Here is a 26,340-nt window from a genome sequence, read left to right as displayed (position 1 = left end):
GCCGAATAATGATATGCAATAAAAGTACTTAAACGATTTCAAGAAATCATACGATTTTAAAGTCAGCGAGATAAATCTGAGAGCACTTGAGTAAACAAGTACTTATTAGGGTATACTTAGTTGGAAAGAACTCGAACTTTATGAGAAATTATTTTTCACACCACCTACCACCAGCCTTTTCTTCCCTGCTAGGAGGGATCAAAGTGGCGCTTTTCCTCCCTGCTAGGAGGGATCATAGTAACACTTTTCTGCTCTAGCACACTAATATAACATTTTTTTGTACCTTATTTTTTTAGCTTAAATAATCTGTTTAAGCATCAGATTGTGTCAACGCTAAGAATTTTTTATTTTCCTCATAGTTGATGTGAAAAGCAGTATGTGTCACACGGTATCAAAATTATTTTGTCTTGGGCGTTAACACTTGAATCCCTCATTACGCTCAGGATTCTACTTTAGAATCCATCCCTTCATTCAGGATTCAATGTACGCCCTTGACGGAAATATATCATTTTGATCCCTTGTAACAAAAACTACTATTGCAAGTCTGCGCTTAAAATACTTCGGAGTGTATCTAGGTAGTGTGTGTTTCGACTCGAGTGAATTCGAGCCATCTAACCACCATCTAACGGACTTCAGTCAACGTATATAACTATTGGATGGCTTTACCGTTGCTAGATCAAACATGTCTATTTTTTATCGTAAATCGGTCGCATTGCTCGAGGGAAAACCTAAAATAAAACTTACAGTAATTATTTGGTATGAGGTCCGGTTCGGCGTCATCATGATCAGGCCTCTTGATATCCTCGACGGGCGCGGGAGCCATCGTAGCGCGCACCGCGGGCGCCGGCGGCGGTTTGGCGCGCGATCGGCGTCGGCGTGATAGCGCGCACGCGCCGACGAGGAGCGCACAGGCGCCGGCGCCGAGCCCGAGCGCGCCGACGGCGCCTGCTGTGCTGCCTAGCCCGAGCCCCGTGTCTGACGCTGCAACAATATGTCATTATTAGTATCAGGAACTGCAGACTGTTTTTCTGTATAGTACGAGTAACATCAACAACCATATGCGACATTCGGAAATATTAAAAAAATGTTGTTACAATGCTGCCGATCTGCACGCGTCTCCGGTGTGTGAGTGAGACAGCGCTATGCACGTATTTAATAGCGATATCCATGCGGATACGGATTCAATGTGGAGACTGCCATAAAAGTTCGAATTATGGTTACGGTTGTTATGTGTGGTTGATTTTTATTTTAACACATTAACGACAAAATTAAGTCTGCATTCGTAAATGTATTTTTTTATTCTGTTAATAAGCATGAAATAATATTTCCGTTAATTTGACTCCTTTGAAAATGCTTTATTTTAATATTTCGTGATTCATGTTAGTCCAAGAGTCATCAATTAATTATTATGACATCCTTCAGCTTTTGTAATAATATACTTAATAATTATACTCGTTACAATAAAACAGGTTTTAAAATATTGTCATGATAATATACATAACTCTTGTTAAAAAGTTTTATTAATTATCCAATATTTCACGGAATCACAGATTCGCGGGCAGCGAAAATAATAATTAATAACAGTTATCGCTTGTAATGTGACGACCTGCTGAAATACGTTTCAGAAACCATATTCCACCGTTTTCAATTTTAAGAATAAAAATAGCAACTCAATTTTGAACCTTGTTTCGTGGAGACTAAAGTCTCGATTTGTACGTTAACCAAACACTTAATTTTCTTCGCTCTGCTGGGCGCTGGATCACCAAAACAAGGAATAGAAGTGATGTTTCAGATGAGTTCGGATGATCACACCTTATTGTAGAGAGAACTGATAGAGAAACTGAGAGTAAATTATTGTAACATTCTTCAAAAATGCCTGGTGGCCGTATTGTTTTACTTCGTTGCCCGCGACTCAGACATTTCCAGAATAAATATTATTCCAACGCTGAAATAACACACTGTAGAAGAACAGCGGAGCTATCAAGTATCCTCACCCCTTATATTCTAAAAGATTCATTGTAATAAAAAGGTGCAAAATCAAATTGGAACGACTCGGGACGGAACAGGAGTCGGAATTAGCATTTTGTATAAAGAGTTCCGCCGTGGGACCGAGATCGCAACGTTAATAACTTAATTGAAAAGGCTGGGGGGAGGTGTCACAAGGAGTTGCATAATTAGATTTCGCGTCATTTATGCGCCGGTGATGCAGTTCGATCGCCATCGAACAAAAGTTCGCTCTACGGCTCTAATTAACTCAGGTAATTAAAGCTAGAGAGCCTCGGGCCACTCAATTGTACTACGATGTCAACGGCGGGCAGACTTTATGGCCAATATAACTTAGATAATAACTCGAGACGTTTAACGTATAATGTTTAAGGCTCCAAGAGACGAGTCGTATGTCAGGTGAGGCGACATGTCCGCAATCCATTTCGGCAAGTGCGAAGTTTTAGAAGCAATTAGCAGTGCTCTGAGCCGTCGTCGCCGCGGCACCACGCCCCGCTGCGGTCCGCGGCATATTACGTGCACATGTGACTACTTCGCGCGACTTGTAACTTCCCAACTTGGCACAACATGTCCCTGCCCAATTTCGACTGAGACCACGCTAATGTGGATTGCAATAAATTCAGTAACAACGATAGCAAAGTTAAGCGCGTGGCCACATCAGTCTCGGCCGACATCTCACTAAGTGGGACAATGAAACGATTTGGCGCAGTCGGTGGGGGATGCGGGCTATTTGTAACTTCAATAATTAATCAAGGCTTAGGGCAGGTGCTTGCGGCGACGGTGTTCCTTCCGGGTCCCTGCACGCATAAATCATTCATTTTGATACAAATTTATTTAAACCCTCTAAATAGTACCTGGTTATTCGTGATCTTTGCGATTCATTGAAACCAATTGGTATCGGCATAGTTTTGAAGTTCTTAATTCTGTGTAGTTATATTATTTAATACTAGCTACTTCTGCCTGGAACTTCGTCTGCAAGAGATGATGATGATGATGTTTGATAAAAATGATCCTATGTCCTTTTTTCCTCCATACCAAATTTCATTTAAATCGGTTAAGTGGTTGAAGCGTGAAGAGATAGCAGACGGACATAGTTACTTTCGCATTTCTAATATTAATAAAGGCATGTTGGTTAACCATATAATTGCGACTCTAGACTTTATCATGAATCTCAAACAAACATTTGAATATGTGCGGGCTAGTTCGACACTACGCACAGCGATCACTTGTCCGCATGTGATCCTCAAAGGCCACTCGCATCTTCGAGCGTACTCAACGTCCGTGCTCGCTCGCTGGAACATTTTAATTCGACACTGAAACATCCATATGCGTTGTCGAGTTACTGACGCAAGCCACGCGTATCAGCGTAATACTTGACCTGTGTTTTCTCTTGTCAATCGGACGCTCTTCCAAAGAGTATATGGGAGTGTTGTATTCCATAGTGGGCGCTGCTTTAGTAAATTTTCCCCACCAGCAGGCTTAGCACAGAAACGCCGTGACCCGTACCCGTAGAATTTCTGCTACTTTAATTATTTACAGTTAGAAAAATACGGGTAGGTTATAAAACAAACACTTTACAGACACATTATTTTACAAATCTTCTAATCTAATCTAGCCGTTTTATTGAAGTTAATAAATCACACAATATTACTTAACTAATTGCCATCGTAACTAAAATACTTAGTATACCCTACGTCACTCCGACATTACTTACACTAGTGTATATATGTTATTGTTATACCCAATTCGCAATTAAAGCGATATTAATTTAGTTATAATAGCTGTGCCTATAAAATAGCTCCGAGAAAATACTTGCTTTACTTGAAAATACTGACTTGAATTCATGCAATCTTAAATCACGAGACTTTCTATTCAATAGTGGGTATGTTAGTTTAGTCCACGGAAGATTTACTTGTGAAAATTTAATCTCAGGCAATTTTCAAAGCAGCGGTAGGATGCAAGAGCTTTCTCAAGCCGTGTGAGCCCACACGCCCTTGTGGGATTATTCTAGCAGCCTAATCATTAATGTATCGCGGCGGCGCGTTCGTTACTGCGTCCTAAATCAGCAAACTCGCTTTTGCTGGTAAGCCTTTATCAACGATTTGGAAACTGTGAAAATATGACATAATACGTACACTTCCATTGTTGCTTGCAGTTTTCTGTAAGGTGGAGTACCTTACAGATAACTGCAGACAAATAACACTAGACCCTACTGTTAGTGTTGTGTTATTGTCGGTGAATAAGGTTGCCAGAGTTCAACGAGGGTGAGGACTGTTAAAGTCGGCAACGCGCATGTAATACCTCTGTAGTTGCAGGCGTCCATAGGTTACGGAGACTGCTTACCATCAGGCGGGCCATATGCTTGTTTGCCACCGACTTAGTATTTAAAAAATCATGAAATTAAATAATTCTACAAACGAGTTTTCATTGTTTATTATCGCTTTTTACCTGCTAACTAGTCTTACTTAGTAAGATATCCATGTGAAATCACTCTGATATTAAAATATTATTAATTTTACTATGTAGTTAACTACATGAGTTATACATGTCTAAATTTGGTAGATGTAGAAAGTTGTCTAATACCTACAGTATAATAAATACAGGTTAATACTATAGGTATAGTATTAAATAAGTATATTATGTCAAATAACGGATGATGACACAAATATCTTAAAACGGATCCGGCACTAAACTTGATAACTTTGGTATTTGGCCCAAGCTCGAAGATTTAATTTAATACCGGTCGAGATTACCTTCCAATGCCTCCTTTGATAGAGTTATTTAATCTAGTATCCGGCGTTACAGAAGGGGTCAAAGGCGACGTAAAATTATATAGGAAGTATTTTCTCGGAGCTATTTTTTAGGCACAGCTATTATAACTAAATTAATAAGTATAGCTTTAAATGCGAAACCACAAATGTTATGACAAATTCTGCAGAGCATGAACTTTTACAAGAAAAGTACGTGCGTTTACGTACTTTAGTAAAAACTTGTCTGAAGTAATACTATCTGAATGGAATCACGTTACTATAATGGCGACGGACGTCGGACGTGCCTTCGTTACCTTTTGCAATTAAGTTTTTAAACTGATTTGCTTCTTTGTCAGCGATAGGGGAAAATTTACTGGCAGTTTAGGTACTTAATCCGGTTCGAGGACTGAGTAGTAAAACTAGATAAGGTAAGAATATAAGAACAGTTCAATCAAAACTGAGTAGTGAATTCAATCCAAAACGTTGAGGTACCTAAATAAACTAAGTATAAAAATTGTAATGATGTGTGACAAAAGACCACATAATTAAATACATCATGGTAATAAGTTGATCAAAGGCCATCTGTTTATAAGATAGGAAATTTTAGCCGTAAAATGTACAAGTCTCTAAATTTGCTTCAAGAAATCGACCGAACAAAAGTTGCATTACACTCCACGTGACAAATATTGTCGCCAAAAATGGCGTCACCTCGCTTCAACTTTAAGCGTCTGGCACAAAGGTTTATTTCAATCATCCGCGTATCTGATTATCTGCCATTAGCAACCGGCTGCGCTGCAATATTCCCGAATTAATTACGAGCGGAAAAATACAATAACGCGCATAAATCATTGATAAAGTGCAATGAATAATGATTATTCATTTCGTCGTCCGGCGCGTATCGGCGGGGGTGATTTATCGGCGCGCTCCGGCGTCGGCGTCGGCGCGCATAAATTATCGGCGCTCGGCCGTCGACACCTCTGCTGTCGACAGCGTCAGCGTCTAACGACTAACTTTTACCGGTACTCGCTTCATTTTCGATGTCATACAGTTACTTAACAAATTTATCAAGTTTGTGAGAAATTGTGCTTGAAAATAATGTTGGCGTTAACAAAAATTATATTGACTGAATTGATTTAAGTTTTACGTTGATGTAAAGGTTACATTGAATGTAAATTAAGTTGAAAACGTAGGTACACATAAAAAACTAATAGTTATTAGTAAAATATTTTAAAACAGGTATATGATTGCGATCAGCTGTGCATTAAAAGCTACAAAATTAATTATAATTTAGAGATAAATAAAATAAACTAAAGTTTACAATGTGTCCCCTATTATGTACATGTTACAAGGAACTAATAAAAGTAATAAAACAGCAAAATAATAAATTCACCAAACTGGAAAAACAAAATGTATTAGTTTTCTCTTTTAATATTTTATAAAAAAATTGAATATTTCATGAACATCATTCTGTAATCTGTGAAATACTCGTAGGCATAGTGTATTATTTACAGTTTCAATATTATAGGATTTATAGGATTGAAATAAATAAATCCACGACAACAATGTTTGCCCGACATGTTTGCCGACATGTTTGCCGACATGTTTGCCGACCGGTCGTACTTCACGATCTGTCGGCTCTGCACTTTTTATTGCCGTGTCCTTGCAAAGCTGCCCATAAACCAGACTGATGCCTATAACATAAAGCACATAATATTTGTATTGATAAATACGTACGTACTATGTATAGTTGAGTTGTATTTCAATTTTGATACAATCTTGACCTGTGCTTTTCTTTCACCGGGCAACTAATTAATTTAATAGTCATCGAGTCAATTCGAACAAACCCAAACACAATTACTTAGGTTGCGTTGTTTCAATGCCCATCTCCTGTGTTCATCATGACATCAGATTAGCTAAGATGTGCTAACAAGTTTGTAAAATTTCAGCTCTGTCGAATAATGGGAAGTGGGCTAAGTTAACTTGCAAGATTTGACCCGAACATTATACATACAAACATTGCAATCAAAAATTGACGTGCTATATTAACCTACGAGTAAGTACCTATGTACTCTTTTAAAGCCATTTCAGAAAATTCAACAAGTGTAAATATCCCATTTATTATTGTATAACACTGTTGCCAGTTTGTCTGTCATTTTTAGGGCTTGCAAATATTCGAAACTTTCAGATATTCGAATATTCGACTTTTTCTGACGACGTATTCGAATATTCGAATAATTATTCGAATATTATAAAAAATAAGAAAAGGAACGAGAAATCAGTTTATTATCGTTTTATTCAAAAGCTTTTTTCACATATTGCTAAAACTAAGGATATTTGGCAGAAATCCACTTAATTGACTAGATTTTATCATCCTACTATTTATAAGATGCCCACATTTATAAAAACAAGTAAAACGCCAAAATTAGACGTATTTAATATTTCTAGATAAAACTTATTATAAATGCGTCGTTGCGTGAAATAATATAACTTTAACCATCTAAACACCTAGGTATGTAAGATATTTTTTTTAGTAGGTAATTATTTTCCGATTTAGATTAACTTGTAATCACTCAGAGGCCTGTAAAAAGGCCTTTAATTTCATTGTATTTTGAATATTTATTGACTTTATTTGTTTTGGCAAGTTATTATTCCTAATGGTCGGCTAATTATATAATATTGGAATATTTAAGGGAAAAAGTTAGTTGAGTACGGGATGGATTATTCGTCAGCTAAAGGTGCATGGTTAGATTACCAAGTTGGGCAGGTTTGGTATGATTAAATTTGAGAATTGCGATAAGTGGCAAGGTTTAGACTTCAAAAATTCGCTTAACGTACGCTTGTACTGAATAAACAGAATGACCCTTTAACTTAAAACTTACGCACCGTAAAAATAACATACTTTCTGATTTCGTTTTCTTTTAAATTGAGGTAGGTTTCACTGTATTCACGAAGTCTATCGAGAGGAATACAGTAAAAATATTATTTCCTTCGTATTTGGGTACCTACCGTTCCTCATTCACTGTAAATACCCGTAAAACACACAGAAACTGTAACTATAGCGGATGAATAGATTTTTTTATAGTAATAAAAAATATTCGAATATTCGAAACCTGAGCGGCCGAATATTCGAATATCAAAACAGGTCGAATATTCGACAAATTCGAATATTCAAATATTCGAATTGCAAGCTCTAGTCATTTTATACAAAACGGTCTTTAATAAATTCTAAGCCAACGTCTGCACGAGGAAATTTAATATCATCGTTGCTAAGCTAGAAATACAGGTTTAAGTCGGGTTCTTTCGAAACAGATGAACATCGGGTTGCTACGGGCCGGTGTTACTTATCCGGGACGAACGACCTCTTTATTTGCAATGTACTTGTTGCTAAATAAGACCGAAACGGTAATTAATACAATTGAAGAATCTTTGTTCCTAATAGTTGAATTACAAATTAAACTACTTTTCAGGTCACCTCAACTACTAGATGGCACTCCATCCAATCCATTCATTAATAATTAAGCTTAAAGCTAATACCCTAGGTCACACTCGTACGAATTACGGGGAAATTTTTGTTGTAATGAGTACCTATTAGTGCACAAGCTAAAAGTCACAATTACAACCAAATTTTCCACGTAATTAGTCCAAGTGTAAACAAAGGCAATGGTTCCCAAACTAGGATATCGAAGATACCACACATAATAGATGCTCTCGTGCTAATCGGCGTTATTCATAAACGTCTTCTAAGTTAATCAGCTGATGATCGTCGTTTGTCCCTCTCTATGGCATAACGACAGATAGGGACAAACGATGATCATCAACTGATTAAGTTAGCAGCCGTTTATGAATAACGCCATAGTCCTTAGCAATGGGAGCGCGATCACTTATTTCAGTTGCGTTCACGTTATGTCCCTGATATGTATGTGAGTTTACGATTATATAAGGGCTTATTATTGTATAAAGTAGCGTTGCATGCAACTACCTATTGCAACTCTAGAGTGATGTTTGGGGCCCAGCATTTTACAAGAGAATTTAGTACTTAAGTATGTTGAATAGTGGTATGCTCTTCGTAAACAATTCATTATTAATGCGTTGTCTACTTATATAGTCCATGGCACTTACTTAATGTAGCAGTCTAAATACAATAGTGTTTCTTCAAAGCTACTTGTGGGTCGTAGGTAAGATCCCGAAACTACACCGTCTCCTCGAATGAATACATTACACCAACTTAAATCATTAATGCCGCCCTTATGATTAATATTTACATTAATTTCATGCAAATTGCCGGTTTGTCGCTAATTTCTGGTTATTTACGGGCAAGACGTGGCGCGGATGTCTCTCGACGCATCACTGTTTAATCTTTATTGCCTACGCAACTTGTTCAGGCTTGGGCTTAAAGGCGAATTAAGTTCGGAGCTCCGCAAGGAACTGAATTAGGACTTGGTTTCTTCATCACTTTACAAAATCTGTAATATATTAGAGAGTAGCTAATTCATCTTTATTAGCGGGCGTGACGTGGCATATGGCTGTCTCTCGGAGCATATTTTTTAATTATTGTTTACGCAACTTGATTCATAGTCTAGATAATTTCTATTTCATTTCACAAAGTAATGAAAATTGGGGTATTAAGTATTTTTTCACTATCATTTCTAAACGCATCACTGTTATATTATCTACGCAAGAAGACCGACTTGACTTTAAGGGGCGCAAGTTGCCGACACTCGATAGCAATTAATTGAAAAGAGTATTTTTTTTTATCCAACACAAAGAAAAAAAGTCCGATTCAGATTTTAGATAGGTCTGGATATGATTTGTCCTCTTACGTGTAAAATATTACAGAATTAGCGCGTTAACATTGCCAATTACATAACATTTGTAACAGACGTTTGACGCATATTAAACGCGCTATGCCTAATCCAGCCGGATACTGCGCGACAGCAAGCTAATAAGTTATGAAGCATACATTCCGCCCGCATCAGATGCACTCAGAGCACTCAGTAATGCTCTAATGGATATTGGATCTTGCCGCAATCTTGACATAAACCAAGCTGTGTTGGTTCTTTGTCTTTTTGAAGATAATTCTTATAATACAGCGTGAACAAGGAGCGTTTACTGAGTTAATTACGATTTTTGTTGGTGAGTTATTAATTTCTTTGTAACTAACCCGCCCCGGCTTCGCACGGGTTAACAAATTATACATAAACCTTCCTCTTGAATTACTCTATCTAGGTATTAAATAACCGCATCAAAATCCGTTGCTTAGGTTTAAAGATCTAAGCATACATAGGGACATTAACATCCAAGCCACCTCAAAAAATATATTCTCACTGACATTGTAACCAATCACCTGCTAAACTCAGAAATTATAGGCCATAGATGGTTTCACCATAGTTATGAAATTGTAAACGAAAATAATGTTATTGCAGTAGTTTCGCAAAACAAACAGGCGCCCGATTCAGAGAATTTCCGAAACAGGATTATTTGTTTTACTTCATCGACAAACGTCAGTTCCCGAAAGCCAAAGCACGAGATTTTATAAAAATAACTCAATCGTGTACCAAAAAATACATAGAAATGATTTTAACTCTACGGGTTGAGAACTCCCACGTTTCGAAGTCGATTAAAATAAAACACGTTGCATGTTTTATAGTCATCCTTTTTTTTAATAGCCCGTTTTAGTGTCCCACTGCTGGGCAAAGGCCTCTCCCCTTGATCTCCACAACTCAACTCCCGTTTGTGCTTTTTCCGGCCAGTTACTGATGAAGGCGTCTAAGTCGTCCCGCCATCTCTGATAGATATAGTCATCCTACATAATTTTATTTGATATCTGAACAACACTCAAGAGGACAAAGGGACGCACCTCGGGAGGAAGGGACAGGGGAAGGGAGATAATTAGTTTTCGAGTAGTCGAACTATTTCGTCGTGTTTCCTGAATACAAACTAGCTTAGCCGTGGGCCGTGGCAACTGCAAATCGCTCTTGATACAACTTTGTTTCTATGACGATTGCACTTTGAAACACTCGAATGAAAATCCTGAAAAGTAAATCGGAGAAATGCTATAATAGGGCGTATTACTGCGATGTTCTGCCGCCAGAGTGCAGCACTAGCACCCATGGTAAACCATTGAGTAACTTATACATACTGTGTCTTAAACTGTTTTTTTACAAGTATTCACAGACAATAAAATATGACACTGATACATCAAGGCGGTTTGATTACAAAGGGCCTACCGGAAAACGCGAAAATCGAAACTCAGCTATCTGCCTCCTCTTTATCGCTCGAATATGCAAGAGTTATAGAGAGAGGTTAGATAACAAAATTTCGACTCTCTCGTTTACATTGTGACGGATTGTGGAAGTGGCGCCCCCTACGCAGAGTTTCGCGTAATATCCCCTATTCGTTAACCTAAGGGTTAAGGGGGGACCTAAGGGTCTCAAACAGGATAACGTAAACAATATTCCAACTCAACAATTACTTGTGCCTTGTCAACCCGCCTGCTTTATCGAACACACCAACCAGTATTTCACTTGTCCTATACCGAAACACGGCAATACACGGCAGAACAATAACTTCAATCGAAAGTACAATTTATTGTCCAAGTCAACTGTGCGGCGTCGTACGTAAGGATGCTTACCGATGCCGTAAGGCGTTAGTGCACCGCAAAGCCCGTTGGTGTCATTCCAGTTGCTCTCAAGTATGGATGAGGTCAAAGCAAACTTAAACCAGTGTATAAGCGCTTTACATTTGGCTTAGTTGTCAAGGATCTCATTACGTTGGTTCGCTAAAACATTCAACACGACCGAGATGGCATAAGCAACGGGAATGCATGGAAAGCACGTAAGATACGTGCCGTCGTAAAGTGAGGCACAGGTGTCGAGTACTCTGCCTAAGAGCTGTTCTATTCTCAAAGCTTCCAGTACCCGACTGTACGGTCTTTTCAAGTATACAAGCTTAGGTCTTTATATTTGTAAAAACTATAGGTATGCCCTTCTGCATTATATGTTCTTACATTGCACTGGCCAATGTTTTGGAACCTTAGAGTTTTATGAGCGTAAACTCCTCAATTGCGTCAAATCAGAAGATTGGTATCTTGCCACCCTTTCGGTACAATTACAACTACGTGAAATAGAAAAAAAAACATGTTCGCTCCCAAGCCCGAGGTTGTGATTTCAAATCCCGTATCAATCAGTTTCTTGGGATTTGCGCGGAAAGTCATTATTGATATTGACCAGTTTCTTGTTGGTGAATCGAAAACATCGTGAGAAAACCTTCATACATCTGTGAAGAAAAACAAAAGTGACCAACTCGCATTCTAAACGATATTTATATTTCTATTTCATTAGGATAGCATGAGGATAGCATTAGGAGGACATGAGGATTATGAACCAAGTCTCTTCTACAACAAGAAAAGCAAAGGAAGGTGCCTTATTTATAGCTAAGTCAAAGTATTTAATATTGGTGCGCTTGCATAAACAATAGGTAAATAGGTATAATGCTGTGGAACTAATTGATGACAATATTTCCTTTGAGCTTTCGACTTTGACCTTTGAACCTTCAAGAAAAGAGCGCACCAACACCAACTCCCATCTCAAAGATTGGTAACGCATTTGTAACCCTTCCGATGTTGCAGGTGTCCATGGGCGATGATAAATTGCTTTGTGACGGTTCTTCTACTCATTTGCTTCCTATACCAATAAAAACCATCCACTAATAGGCGACCAACAGTTACTTAACTATACAGAAATTTCTGTACGTATATTTTTGAGTGTAATTGGTTGGCAAGCGTTGTGAACAGCGTTGTGTTTTAGACCAGAAGACGGTTTGCTGTTACATCTCAAGCTGCTATACAGTTATGGCTTGACTTCTCAAGCTGTACAGATGACGACACCTTCGCTATTTAGATAAGATTGGTATAATAAGGGAGGAAAATAAATGGTTCAAAAATGTTGTTCGCAGTTCATACCATTCCAGTCAACAGTCTTATGACTATATACCTAATTTATTTTCTTAAGTTCAAAATCATCATCTACTTGTAATTTTTAAATGTTTATATATATTTTTGTTGTACCTAATTGTTTCAGTTAATTAAACGGCAATTTTAGAGGTGGTGTCAAGATTACTTCGTTTATTTTTACATTTGGCGTACTTATTTATTTAAATGGTCTTTAAATAAATCAAGTCTTAAATGTGACATTTATCTGCAAAATGCAAATGTTATGTTAAATATATTTTTCTGCCAAACGTTTTATTTACAACTCTGAGACGAATATCTGAATGCTTGGAGTTCTTCACTTAGATCTCATGAAAGATGATGCATTGTCATGAGCCCAATCCAATGAGACAGACGTTCACAATCTATATTTATGAGCTCGACGTAGTAAGCGTTGCTACAGCGCCATACATAACAATGTTATTGCACGAGTAGCATGGAAACAATTTTAGTAGGCACACACTGGTAACTGATATTTCGGAAACCTAACTGCAAAGCTTTGGTTTCATCTTCCTGGCGTTGTCCCGGCATTTTGCCACGGCTCCGCTTGGAAACGAATCCCAGAAATTGGCGTGGGCACTATAGCTTTTACGAAAGCGGCTGCCATCTGACCTTCCAACCCAGAGGGAAAACTAGGCCTTATTGGGATTAGTCCGGTTTCGTCACGATGTATTCATTGTTTTCCTTCACTGAAAAGCGACTGGTAAATATCAAATGATATTATTTCGTACATAAGTTCCGAAAAACTCATTGGTACGAGCCGGAGTTTGAATAATGGCATTGTTTTACTGCAGCAGTATTGCAGCGCGACATTATTGCCGACTGCATTACTGTCGTTAAATGTCAAAATGTTGATGCCCGGATTTTTGACATTTGCGGCGGTCAACTTTGGCGCTGACAAACTTTGTCCCTAGCTAGTCGGTCCTTAGCTTAGAGAGACTATATTTGCTCTAGTTTTTACGGAAACGCCTGTATTAAGTACATAATCGTTAAGTTTGCAAACAGGCCATTGCGGTCGCTCATATCCTCGCTGCAGCGAGTGGCCATACGTTAGCGAGCGCCATAAAGCGAGCGGACTCGCACACCTGCGCCGCGAACTTTTTTAGTGCTCGGTAATCTCTTCCGCTTATAAAGGACGGCACAGACGTGTAACTAAACGGATAGTAGAGATACTCTTAAGACGACAGAAACGGTTCGTATACAATGGGAATTTCCATAAACACGTTTTTTTTTTATACATTTAAACGTACTTACTCGTATTCCTATCATGTGATAGGAATACAAGATTAAGCCTCCTTCCTCTCTCATTTTCTCAAAGATTAGCTGGAACTTGGAAGATATCAATTTATTAGAGATAAGTTCGCCTTTGAACTTAAATCTTTTACTATTTCAGCCCTAGTAGCACGGTCGCATTTTTATCGTTTATCACCATGCCTGTCACGTTCTAACAAGTATGTAAGTGCGAAAGTGACGGGCATAGTGATAGTCGATAAAAATGGAACCGTGCTAAGCCCGCTGTTTTGTATAAGTTTGTTTATGTGCAATAAAGTGACATACATACATACATGCTTTAAGCAAACGGAACATAAATTCAAATTGTATTTTTTTGAATCCATCACAAATAATACGATAGTTACGTTTCATACAACACTAAAATAATATTACCTACGCTTGGGTTTCATAAATTGGGTAACAATGACGTTTTTCGTTTTAATATAATAATATAAGTCTGTGGACGCGGGCGCACCAAATATTATTTTGGGACTTGGATAACTTTTGTTAGAATAATTCGAGATTATGCTTTAGGACGGTCGAGCCAGATAGTGGCCGAACAAAGGGCGGATTATGCCGGAGCGTCATATTTCAACGCTGTTCGGCGAGATTATACCAAAAGGTGGCTATTTTTAATATAAATCGCTTTAGGGCCTGTAAAACCGCGCTAGGTATGTCAATAGTAATAAAATCTATGTTATGGCTAGTTTAGCTTTTTAGACGTGATCGGCGAGAATGGAAAAGCCGTTGATGTACGGCGCGACGCATCCTCGAATCTATAACTGTCGTAAATAGCTGCAAAGCGTGATTTAACGCGGCGCGCCGCCGCCGACGACAAATGGCGCGGCGAACGCCGACCAAATAAAAATGATGAGTCGTGTGTGCTGGAGTGATCGGCGGGGCCCGGGCTGGGTAGAATATATAGCACTAACGTACCAGAGGATTGAAACCTGAAAAAAATAAGTTTGGGGGTAAATTTCGCCGATCACGCCATTCCTACGTGACGCGCACCACGTTCTCTTATGGCTACCTAGGGTTCCTAATCCTTTCGTATGGCGTTTAAAGGCCTCAACCAATAAAAGTCTTGATTTATTGTACACAACGCAAGAACGCAATAATTGCACAATTATAAAGCTTGGATAAAAACAAAACTTATCGTTAAACGTGTGCTTTGGAATTACTTAATTAATTTGTCTTTCAAACCAATATGCATGCGTTAAAACACTCTATAGATTGGATAAAGACAACTTCGAAGATAATATGGCAATGAAACCTCAATAGAATTAGAGTGATTAAGAAGTATCAAGCTGTCGATAGTGCGAGGTTAAACGACAACAGACAACAAATATTGTGCTAGACGTGTTTTTAAACAAAAAGGCACGCGTTTAAAACCGAACGGGTCCCGAGCACTATAAAATACTGTCGCTCCTAAAGCAATCTCGGTGAAAGGACGACGAAACCAAACTTAATTAGTATGTGTATGAGGAAGCATCGAGCCGAGGCGATAACGCAATAAGGATATAATTACCAGCTCGGTGCGAGAGGGTAATTAGCGAGGGGGGAAATGCGATTAATGAGACGCTCTTTAAAGTTGGCTCGGGGGAAGACTGTCGGGATCGGGAGGAGAGGAGACACAACAACATAAACAATGAACTTATTTTCCGTGTTATATCTTACTAGCTTTTGCCTGTAACTGCGTGGAATTAGTGACAGCAGCTAAAGTATAGCGCCTGGATAATGCTAGAAATCATTCAATTTGCGCATTGCTTACTTAAATTATTAGGCAATTCATTAATTTTTCAATTCCACCCCCCTTTGCACTATCTTCAGGGATAATTTCCGACATAAAAACTATCCTGTCCTTCCCCGGGACTCAAACTATCTCTATGCCAAATTTTAACTAAATTTTTCTTGTTTTGTTCATACTTCAAGATGCGATCTCAGTGACCTTGACGTCACGTTCACATAGCGATTTGTTACCCTTAACAGCGTTTCGCGAGTGAAGTACGACTTCGGACTTTGACTATCATTTCTGACTTTTGTTATTGCTTTAATGCAATGGGTCCCATAGAGACATTTGATTATAAAAACAAACCTGATTGATTGATACCATAAATGAAAATTTGTTATCTAGCCTATTATTCTGGCGATAAAAACATCACATCGATAATTTAAATAAACAGACAATTACTAGACTGTATAATTGTATCAAACTACCAATTTTAATTGCAGTACAATTTTGTCCATTACGGCAATTTTCGTGTCATGTTTGATTGTGACTTGGCTCTTTATAAATATTATATTGACATAATTAAAAGAATACTTTTTAACTTTTTAAATGTAATTATGAAACTATTGTACTTACGTATTTTTTTAAATTATTCGACACTTGAACATTTATGTTTTAATATTTGTTAAGCAAATTTTGCCGACGATATTACATTCCAAAATTTAACCACGATCGTACGAGTGGTTCGAAAAGCGGAACCTTGAGCGTTATGACTTATGAGGGCGTTAAACAAACTTTGCTATCGAGTGGCACACAATTTTTTTTATATGCGAAGAATCTCCTAAGGCGAGAATTAATACTAATTGTAAAAATTACAAATTAAATCCATTTAAGTAACGCTATTAAATATTTATCATTCAAAATCAGACCTTAAAAGTCAATTTCACTATTTTCACTAGCCAATTAGGAAACAGGTAAACAACTCAAAATTTACTCCAATTACTTTCCCACTCTGCAACTTTCTCATCCAGTTTTCGAAGATAAAGACAGCCTTTAACAAGCTGGTATGGTGAAAAAACCCATTGTTTCTCTTCCAAAAAAGCAGACCTATGCTCTCATAAAACGGCCATAATCTAATCATACCACAACACACGATATTTGGGCCTTTGATTTCATTAGGCGGCGGGTAAGCATGTGCAATGTGCATGGTTCGGTGATGTGATGTGATAAGGATAAGTGCATTGTCCTCACGCAAATCCTGTTTGTTCCCTAGTGCATTTAGGTGCACTGAGGCGAGATCATGGTTATCAGAGTGACTGCTTAACATCATAATTAAGGTACTGTTCGGTTTCAGATTGTACCAGCATTATTTATGCAATCGTGCGGCTCGACGTGGCAGCCGACTGCATTGCTGCCGCAAATGCTTAACAAAGAGGTGTATGAGGATGATAGAGGAGGAGGAATACACGTCGTATTTGTCAAGTTCCAGCGACTCCGCGGCCGGCTCCCTGACTCTGCGGCGTTGCGTATTTTATCGCAGCTATAATGTGTCTCTGTGTGCGTCTGGGCAAACGTAGCGTGAGACGCCCTCTGGCCAGATGGCCGACAGGAGGGCCGGCAGCGACTGGATGCATAAAGCGGCAGACCGCTATGTCCAGCAGTGGACTGCAATGGGCTGGTGATGATGATAATGTGTCACGTAATTTTTAGTTTTAAGATAAAAAATATATAATATGTAAGTATGTTGGTTTACTAAAGACTTCATATACCTATTATTTACAAAAAATGACAAAAATCCGGGCAGCAACATCGATTTTGACATTTGCGGCCACAATTCAGTTGGCATCAATATCGCGCTGCAATACTAAACCATTTATATTAAAATTGGCGTTTCGTGGAGTAATGAAGTTGTCGGCAGCAGGACTGCAGCGAAACATTATTGCTGAATGCATTGCTGACACAAATGCCAAATTTATATTTGCGGCAGCAAGTCAGTCGGCAGCAATGTCGTGCCGCAATACCGCTAAAGTGTAAACAAGCCTTTATTCGTTACAAGTCAACGCGGCTACAAACAATTATTTACAACGTGCACGAGCCATTGTGCACGGTACACCCGGCGACACGTGACGTGCACCACAATGCTTCCTTATCAAGTCACATCAAGGCACCGGATGAGCATTATCTCGCCGTGTCGCTTACTGAATTAGGTCGAGGGCAAATTCTATATTCGACATTAAAGATCGAAACGTAATACTCTTCACCGATACTTAATTACCTATTTAGCGGTACAGACAACGTAGACAGAGATAGACACAATTATAAATAGTGGAACGAGACGCACGATAATAAATAAAAACTCTTCCAAGATGTCGTTACTTATTTCACTTTTTACGCCGTTTCTAAAGTGAGGCACTTCACTTTTTAAATAACCAATGCCGGCAGAAATGTCCCGTCGCAATATTACAGCAGTAACGCTGGTACAGTATGAATTCGAACGGTACCTTTCTCAAACATTTTCTGTAATGCTCAGTGTCCGAACAGTCAGCTTGACATTGCGTTCGCGATCGAATATCGTTAGTGTTGTGTGTCGACAGAGTGACATCCCTAGTGCGCAAAACGTTCAAGCGGATAAACAAGACCAAGTGCGGGTAGTTCGAAAAACTCGCGCGGTTAGAAGATGCTCATGTCAACTTAAGCCAGTCTTCTCCGAGACCACGGGGACAACGCCGTCCTCGAAACGTCGGAGGTAAATCTTAAAATTTAGATACGCGATTAAGTCCCGTTGTACAATTTAATAATGTGTAAAAATGGTGAAAGTTTAAATCAGTGTGTATTGCGTTCGCCAGTTTCGTTGCTTTACTAGCACTAGCGAAGTGTACTGAGTTCTCTGTTAATGTTTGTCGTCGAGATTGCTTAACACGAGTCAACTGTGTATCTTTAAGTGCAGGAGTGAAGAAACGTAATAGAGTTACAGCTTCACAACAGTTTTTCACTTCCATATATGGTTTTTATTTTAATCATGCCTTAAATGCGTGCAATAGCAGAACTATATGGATTCGTACATTACTTTAGCCATAACAATATGGTGCTTGGATGCAAAGCGGATATTAAAACGCACTGCAGGCGTATTATCGGTAAAGTGGGCTGCGAAATTGCATGGAGAAATTATGAATGAATTCATTGATAAGGTCGCCATTCACTTTTACGGCTGATGGTAGCCACCCGCGTACGTCATGATGTGCTTGCGTCTCTTATAAATTCGCGGTATCCGAATGTGACTGAATGATGCATCTAGTTATATCTTATGTGGAAGGCGCGACTGTAATAACTAAGCCTATGTAATAACAATTATTTGAAGCTGTTTCTCTGCTTCGTAACTATAATCCTGTACCTTATGTGCCGTCTCAAACTCAAGCCGAAAGCTATTTCAGCCTGTCTACAACCGGAATAGTCACGGCCGGGCGACCGCGACCCAAATTCAATAGGTATCTTTATTCCACTGTTTCCAGCCGTATCGTTATTGACAGAGATCGATGGCTCTAAAGTAACTTGTTGTCTTTTCATCTCCGTGAAAATGAACGGGCCGAATTGCCGGAAGGAAGGTAAACGGGTGGCTATATTACCATTGGTTTAGTGGGGCAGTGAATGAAGCTTTCTGAAAACCAGTCTATAGTACCAGCCGACGTGTTCGCCGATGGCTGGCACACTTTGATTAGTAAAATACGCTCATTATGTAATGAATTCATTTAAAATTTAAATATGCGTTAGATGTAGGTACTGTTGCATTATTGTATTGTTAAATACTGTTGTTAGCATTATAGGTGCTTTGGTACTACTGTAAGCTTATAATTATAATTGAATAAAATAATATAATGTGAGCCTATAAACGTCCCACTGCTGGGCACAGGCCTCCTCTCATGCGCGAGAGGGCTTGGGCTATAGTCCCCACGCTAGCTCAATGCGGATTGGGGACTTCACATACACCTTTGAATTTCTTCACAGATGTATGCAGGATTCCTCACGATGTTTTCCTTCACCGAAATAAATAAATGAATAAATAATATGTAATTGAATAAATAAAATAAAATAGTAACGGCACCAATCATGAGACACCTAAGAGAATAATTGGATTATTGTTGACTGATACCTGTAAACTGACGAGATTTTACAGGATTTATCATAGGGGTGTTTACTATAGCGTGATTGCGAAATCCTATAGCGCTGGAAGCCACCAGCAACATGCTGAGATGAGGCCATTTCGTGGCACTTTAATCTTATTTTGTGTTTTCTTTCATATAATATTATGTATTGTCTGTGCTTACGAATAAATTATATTCTATTCTATACTAAATGGGAGCCTTATTCTGGTTTGCCTTAGCTTGTTTCTCGTTTCTCTTCTCTTGTTTGGAATAAGGTCGTCGAACGCTTTGGGTACGAAATTGGGCATGTTTGATTGAAGGGTGAGGCATGGGTTCGCAATTTGCTGCGTAATCGCGTTGTGGGTAAGGCACGGAAGGACTGTGGGCACAACGTGCGCTAAAACGTACTCACGGTCTTGCTTGGAGTCCTAATACTATCAATTGGGATGTTTGAGTAAAAACTAACATAACTAGGTAAAGCAGATAGCTCTCTCTTGCTGGACTGCAAGTAGTTCAGGTTTTACCTGCTGCACAAAAAACGTGCTCAATTCGTCGGGGTCTTTTTCTTCATATTCCCAGATTATTTCGACACTGTAGAACCGATAAATTCGGCGTAGGCTGAAGATGCCAATCCAGCTCCTCCCCCCCCCCACTGAGTGCTTGGTCACTTTTTCTTTAGTACCTATATGACATCTATTTCGGCTTTTGATCAATAAACCTACACTAACTTTGGTATCTCTCAGAATCCACATTTTTTTAAATAGAATTACTGATAGAGATGACGCTCGTTTTCATTTTTGGGTTTGCAAAATATGTGTTTTATTTTTACATAATTATTTATTTTATTACCTACATCAAACGGTCAGTACCTCAGTGTGCATACCGCCTCACGCAACATTTCACGCTCGATCTCACATCACACTGATGCGCATTACGTTTCCATAAGTAATTTTACACTTGATATAATATGTAGGACCCTATTCAATCCGATACAGTTTCATCGTGACGCAGCTTTCCAGCGAGAAATTATTTTCTTTTCTTGATTTTTTGAAGTGAAAACTTCTTTAGCGGCGCTGGGCACTTTTTGAGGTGGGGAAAAAATGATAAACTCGAGACAGCGTAAGGCAATCACGTGACCGTAAGGCGATCACGTGACCGTAAGGAGATCACATGACCGTAAGGTTTAGATGTCGACTCATTTAGATGGCATTTAAATCAATAAAAACTTGTAAATAAAAGAATGTAAAAAAATAAAATAAAAAAAATAAAAAATAAACTCAATGACATTACATGAAAAAGGTTCTAATATTGTACGGGCTGAAATACGAGGATCTCACAGTTACATTCTAACTTTATATCACTCAAATATAATTCAATAAAGCTACATCTTGATGAAATCGCTAATAAAAGTGAACTCTAGTACTGGTGAATAAAACTCAAAATATCATGACCAAATATTTAGATGCGAGGTCTGCAAGGTGTCTTTACAATTTCTATTCGAATTTTAAACAATTAACGCTACAAATTTAGGCGCACTGACCAGCAATTTCGGAACTAAAGTTTTTCAATAGAAAGGAGAATGGGTCAATTATACATAGTGCTGCAGACATTTTGGACTAGTCATTGAATTTTTACTTTTGTCGGCACTCCCGGAGTGCAACCCGTTGTTTTTTTTAAACGTTATTATATTGAGAGGTCTTTCGGTACTTACATTTGTAAAAATAACAGAATCACTCAGCAAGCTTTGTGGCCTAAACACTGTACTTGACTGAAAAGCTCTCTTAGTAAATCGCGATTGTATAAAATTCTATTGCTATATTCAATACAAATCTTTGGATTTCTTGGAGGGCCAAAAAGGGCGAGTAGGTACCTGGCGCAGCTGCCCGCCGCTGCAACCTCCAGATTATCCCATTTTAATTAAACGCGCCTCGGATTTACCGGCGAGATTAATCAAGAGGCTCCTGAGAAGCCTCCCCTCTAGTGATAGGCCGTGGGAACTATTCCCGAGCGGGAATATTTTTGGAAAATTCGTAGGAATATTCCTGATCAAAACAATATATTGGGTAAATTTGGTGGCTGTTCGCTGAAAGAGAATATATTTTTAAACTTGATTAAAAAGTTAATCATAATAATGACTGCTATAGTTATTGGCTACTAAGTCACTGGCTACTCCTAACAAATCGGAAAGAAACAAGCCAATTGAAGCCTTTATTATTGTTAAGAGTGGCCAATTACTATTCTAGTGGCCAATAAGTCCAATAACTATAGTAGTCACCTTATCAAAGTACTTTTTTCTGGATACATGAGTATACTATTATACTTTTAAATTTGTCCTTGTAACCAATAGTTATAATACAACAAAATTGGTTACAAGTATAAACTGAAGTTTTATATGTTAAGTAGTATATACTACTTTAAAGTTCATAACTTTACTAAACCATAGTTATATAACTATGGTTTAGTAAAGTTATGAACTTTAAACCAACCTTTAAACTCCTTACAGCATAATCAAAGAAAACTGAATTCTTTTTCTACTTTGTTTGATGATTCTAAAATCCAGTGCCACTTAAAAATAGTTTTGTTAGGGAATTATTCAGGGAACAGAGAAATATTCTAAGGAATTCAATCAAGCGCATCACTACTCTCGCGTCCTTGAATCAAATTACATCACAATAACGACTCAACTCGAACTTGCCCGGAATCCCCATTATACGCATCAAAGAAATAGTCGACATACCCCTCCGCTGATTAGCTACGACACCCTGTAGGCTAATTCGAACGTACACTGATATCAGAATGACATCTAACTCAGTCAGTTAAGAAGAAGAGGTTGAGAAGGTTGACAAAGAGAGTGTATAAGGGAGAAGTAGAAGAGGGAGTTGGAAGGGACTTTCTCTGGGAAATATATCGGGGAAATCCTAAAGAAAGGCGAGGTCATGAGCACCATAAACCGGCGAGCGTGTATAACGGAAGCGAAAGAGGTATGTCAGGATCGTAGCAAATGGAAATCCGTGGTCTCTGCCTACCCCTTCGGGAAATAGGCGTTATTATATGTATGTATGTATCTAACTGATGTCAATCAGCATTCGCTTATCATGCTTCGCTTATGATCATTTAATGATACGAACAAGTAATTTACTTGTTCGTAAATGTGCGGGCGAGACGCACGATAACATTATTCAAAGATTCTGATGTCAGTAGTGTTAGTTCGAATTGGCCTGTGTCTTTTCAATTATATTAAAGTCCGGGATAAACTATTTGGTCTCAAATTGAAGATCTTAGGACACGGATTTTACCTGCTAGACGGAGCGTATAAGGAATTCTGCTGTTCACTGTACGTTTAAGCACTCTCATGCACTAACAGTTAGAATGCTGTAGGTACATATTTCATGTCAATCACTTGATTATCATGTTAATCACTGAATATCTTAACCAACTAATAAATAATGTGAGAAGGTTTATGAATTCGTTGGAATCTTGCTTTTATTTTTGCTGTTGTTTATGCAAGTTCTCCAATTAATAGAAGACAACTGGGTTGATTTGGAACGTTATTTTTTTGTTTGAATTGGTATAATTTAAAGCCGGACCACAGCCCGTACCATGAGTCACTGACAGTGTCTGAAATTAACATATACGCTATCGAGAATGTAATTTACTTTCTATACATCTCGCTTGCACTAATATGCGAGTACGAGCGAGATGCATAGAAAGTAAATTACGTTCTCGATGGCGTTTATGTCAGTGCCAAACTGGTGGTAGCCATAAAGACGACGGAATACCAAGTTACAATATAATAACAAGTTACAACAAAAAATAACCAAATCACTACAGAGGTTACTTTATGTTGTAACTTGTAAAATTTTATTGCTCTCGGTAACTGATATTTGGTGAAGTGGAACTGCTGACGTATAAACATGGTAATGACAATATTACTGATAGTGTCTGACTCAAATTATAAAAACTTTGCAAGTGTGATCACAGATTCTGTAATTATATTTAAGTCCTTTTATTTTGGAATATATTTATATTTACAGTGCGGGATCTATGAGACGTAATTAATACTTTAGGATGATCTTTAGTGCTGGCTGATATCTAAAGGTGTTTATATTCACCACTCTCAGATCAAAGATTGCTTACAATGTTCATTTCCTTAATGCTTCTGGCAATCTAATCAAGGTCTACTAGGTGTGATCTTAGATTAGTCTTCGTGACTTGACATAAACTTTGTTGAAATATAATACGAAGGTTTCTGTCCATTATCAAAGTCCGGAAATTTCGTGGAAATTTGGAAACAATGTAGTACTCTCTTATTGACTTCAAAGTATTGATACAATTAACTTCAGAATCCACTTTTCAGAATGGATAACAAGTAAACATAATTATCATCTGTACTTACTATAGTTCGTTTTTTTAGCATTAGAAAAAAGGTACACAATCTTGATGTGTCTTTTAATTGAAAAACATATTTTAAAAATAAGTGACGGCAAATATGTAACAGTTATGATTTATGAATCTAATACGATCATTTATATTCTTCTGCTTTCATAAGTGTAAGTTACTGATTTTTAAAAAGCGTTTTTAATTAAAAGATATGTCAAGATCGCTTACCTTCTTTCTAATGCTAAAAAAAACGAACTATAATATAAGTAAGTACACCATATTTATTGATATACAGAATAATGAAGAGTGAACTGAAAGCAATGTGATAAATATTATTAATTTAGACGTATATACTCAAAAAGGAAAAATATTGGCTGATGATGGTTAGAAAAATACTCGAAAATTATATACATTTTTTTTAAATATTTTTTTATGACTCCATGTACGAATTTTTTGTACAGTACCTATGTGTAATGTACAGTGGGCCAAGAAAGTGGTCTACCAGTTTTGACAAAAGTTTCTGCGAGATGTAACGATCGCTAAGGTTGACAATTGTCACTGGCATAATATTATGCAAGGGGAAATCGACCTTGTTGTCTCATGACGTTCAAACGAACCTCCACCGTAGGGTGGTAGACCACATTTTTGGCCGACTGTACATACTAGTACTATTACATAGTACGTTACAATGATAACGACGATAAAGTGAAAACTGAACTGTGAAATATCGATAATTCCACGATATATCTGGGCTCTAGCTTTTATTGTAAGCAAGACGCAACTCATTCCACTTCTGAAATTTGTCTTTGTGACATCTTAGAAACGTCGGGCTATAACGTCATCGGGAATAATCCAAAGAATGACTGAGTTGAAGTTGCGGCATGTTGCTCGCTCACTAACGAGCGAGGCTTTGTTCTTATTGCTTTCATAAGCGCAGAGTTGAGTTGGAACGGACCAGTATAGCATGACCTCGAGGAGTTTTGAAGGACAAGTGCAAGGAAATTCAATATAGACCAGAGCACAGCGGGTGCGTGTGCGTAGACGTGTGCAAAATGTGTAAAATGTTGCAGCCGTGCACGCACACGCGGCGGTCTCTCATAAATCTGTATATTACGACGTATCTTAACTAGCCAATTAATGCTCTTATAATACAGTATGTGTACAATCTCCGACCATTTTCGAGCTGAAGCTGATCATCAGCCTTTGCCAGAGCACACCTGTTGTGTGCGTAGTCATGCACAAATTGTTGGAGCAGTGCATGCACAAATTGTTGGAGCAGTGCATGCACGCACACATCACGCAAGCGATGTGCCATCTCTCATAAGGATCTGTATATTACAACGCGCACGTGCACGTCTATGCACACGCACAACCGGCTTGCACAGGCCTGAAAAGTGAAAGTGAGCGGCTGCCTTGCCACTAGCTCGGGCATAAACCGGCCAGGCTACAAGTCCTCGGATCTCGCACGCAAACAAATTACTCGAGCAATCAATATTCTCGCAGGCGATTGGAATAGCAACCTAGGAACTTGCAGCTAGAAATATTCCAAGATTCCATCAAATATTCCCTTTCCACGTTACTTTTGCGCTAACTTTTCCATTACACTCTGGAAATATGTAAATATATACGCACCTAATATAATACGTTACAAAATTATTATTTGATATAACCCTTTCATAAATTTATTTACAATCATACACCTTTTGCAAACCTATTTTAAATATATTGAAAATTTTATAGGGTCACAGGAGTTTTCTAGTACCAATTTTCTATACCGATTTCAGAAAACTAAAAAGAAATAATCCCAAAGTCAGTAACCTTACGGCGTGCAGTCTCCACTGTATTAGCCGTAAAGGTAAATATTTAAAGTGCCGCTGCAGGCGGTGGTAATAAGGATTTACGGCGCTGAACGTATCGCTCGCTGCTGACTGTACCTACGAGTACAAGATCTGCTTGTCGTAAAGTCGGAAACAATACACGAAGGTATCGATTTTTGGTGCATTTATAATATATCGTCACTGGCACTGGCTTCTGTCCGCGAATTGGTTTGCATAGAACTACATAGTATTTCTATAACCA

At 38.3% G+C, this 26,340-nt stretch overlaps 1 protein-coding gene across 2 annotated transcripts in view; it reads right to left on the bottom strand.

The window, feature by feature from the left end:
• Nucleotides 1–26,340, bottom strand: part of LOC134647777 (nephrin) — a 514,499-nt gene that overhangs the window by 36,904 nt on the left and 451,255 nt on the right. For both annotated transcript variants that reach the window (XM_063502080.1, XM_063502081.1), the window contains one exon: nucleotides 745–981. In XM_063502080.1, coding sequence (XP_063358150.1) covers nucleotides 745–981 — 237 coding nt within the window. The remainder of the gene's footprint in view (nucleotides 1–744; nucleotides 982–26,340) is intronic.

The sequence above is a fragment of the Cydia amplana genome, chromosome 5 (assembly GCF_948474715.1).
Source record: "Cydia amplana chromosome 5, ilCydAmpl1.1, whole genome shotgun sequence".
NCBI classification, from domain to species: domain Eukaryota; kingdom Metazoa; phylum Arthropoda; class Insecta; order Lepidoptera; family Tortricidae; genus Cydia; species Cydia amplana.
Note: the sequence above shows the minus strand (reverse complement) of the source record. Positions and strands in the feature narration are given on the sequence as shown.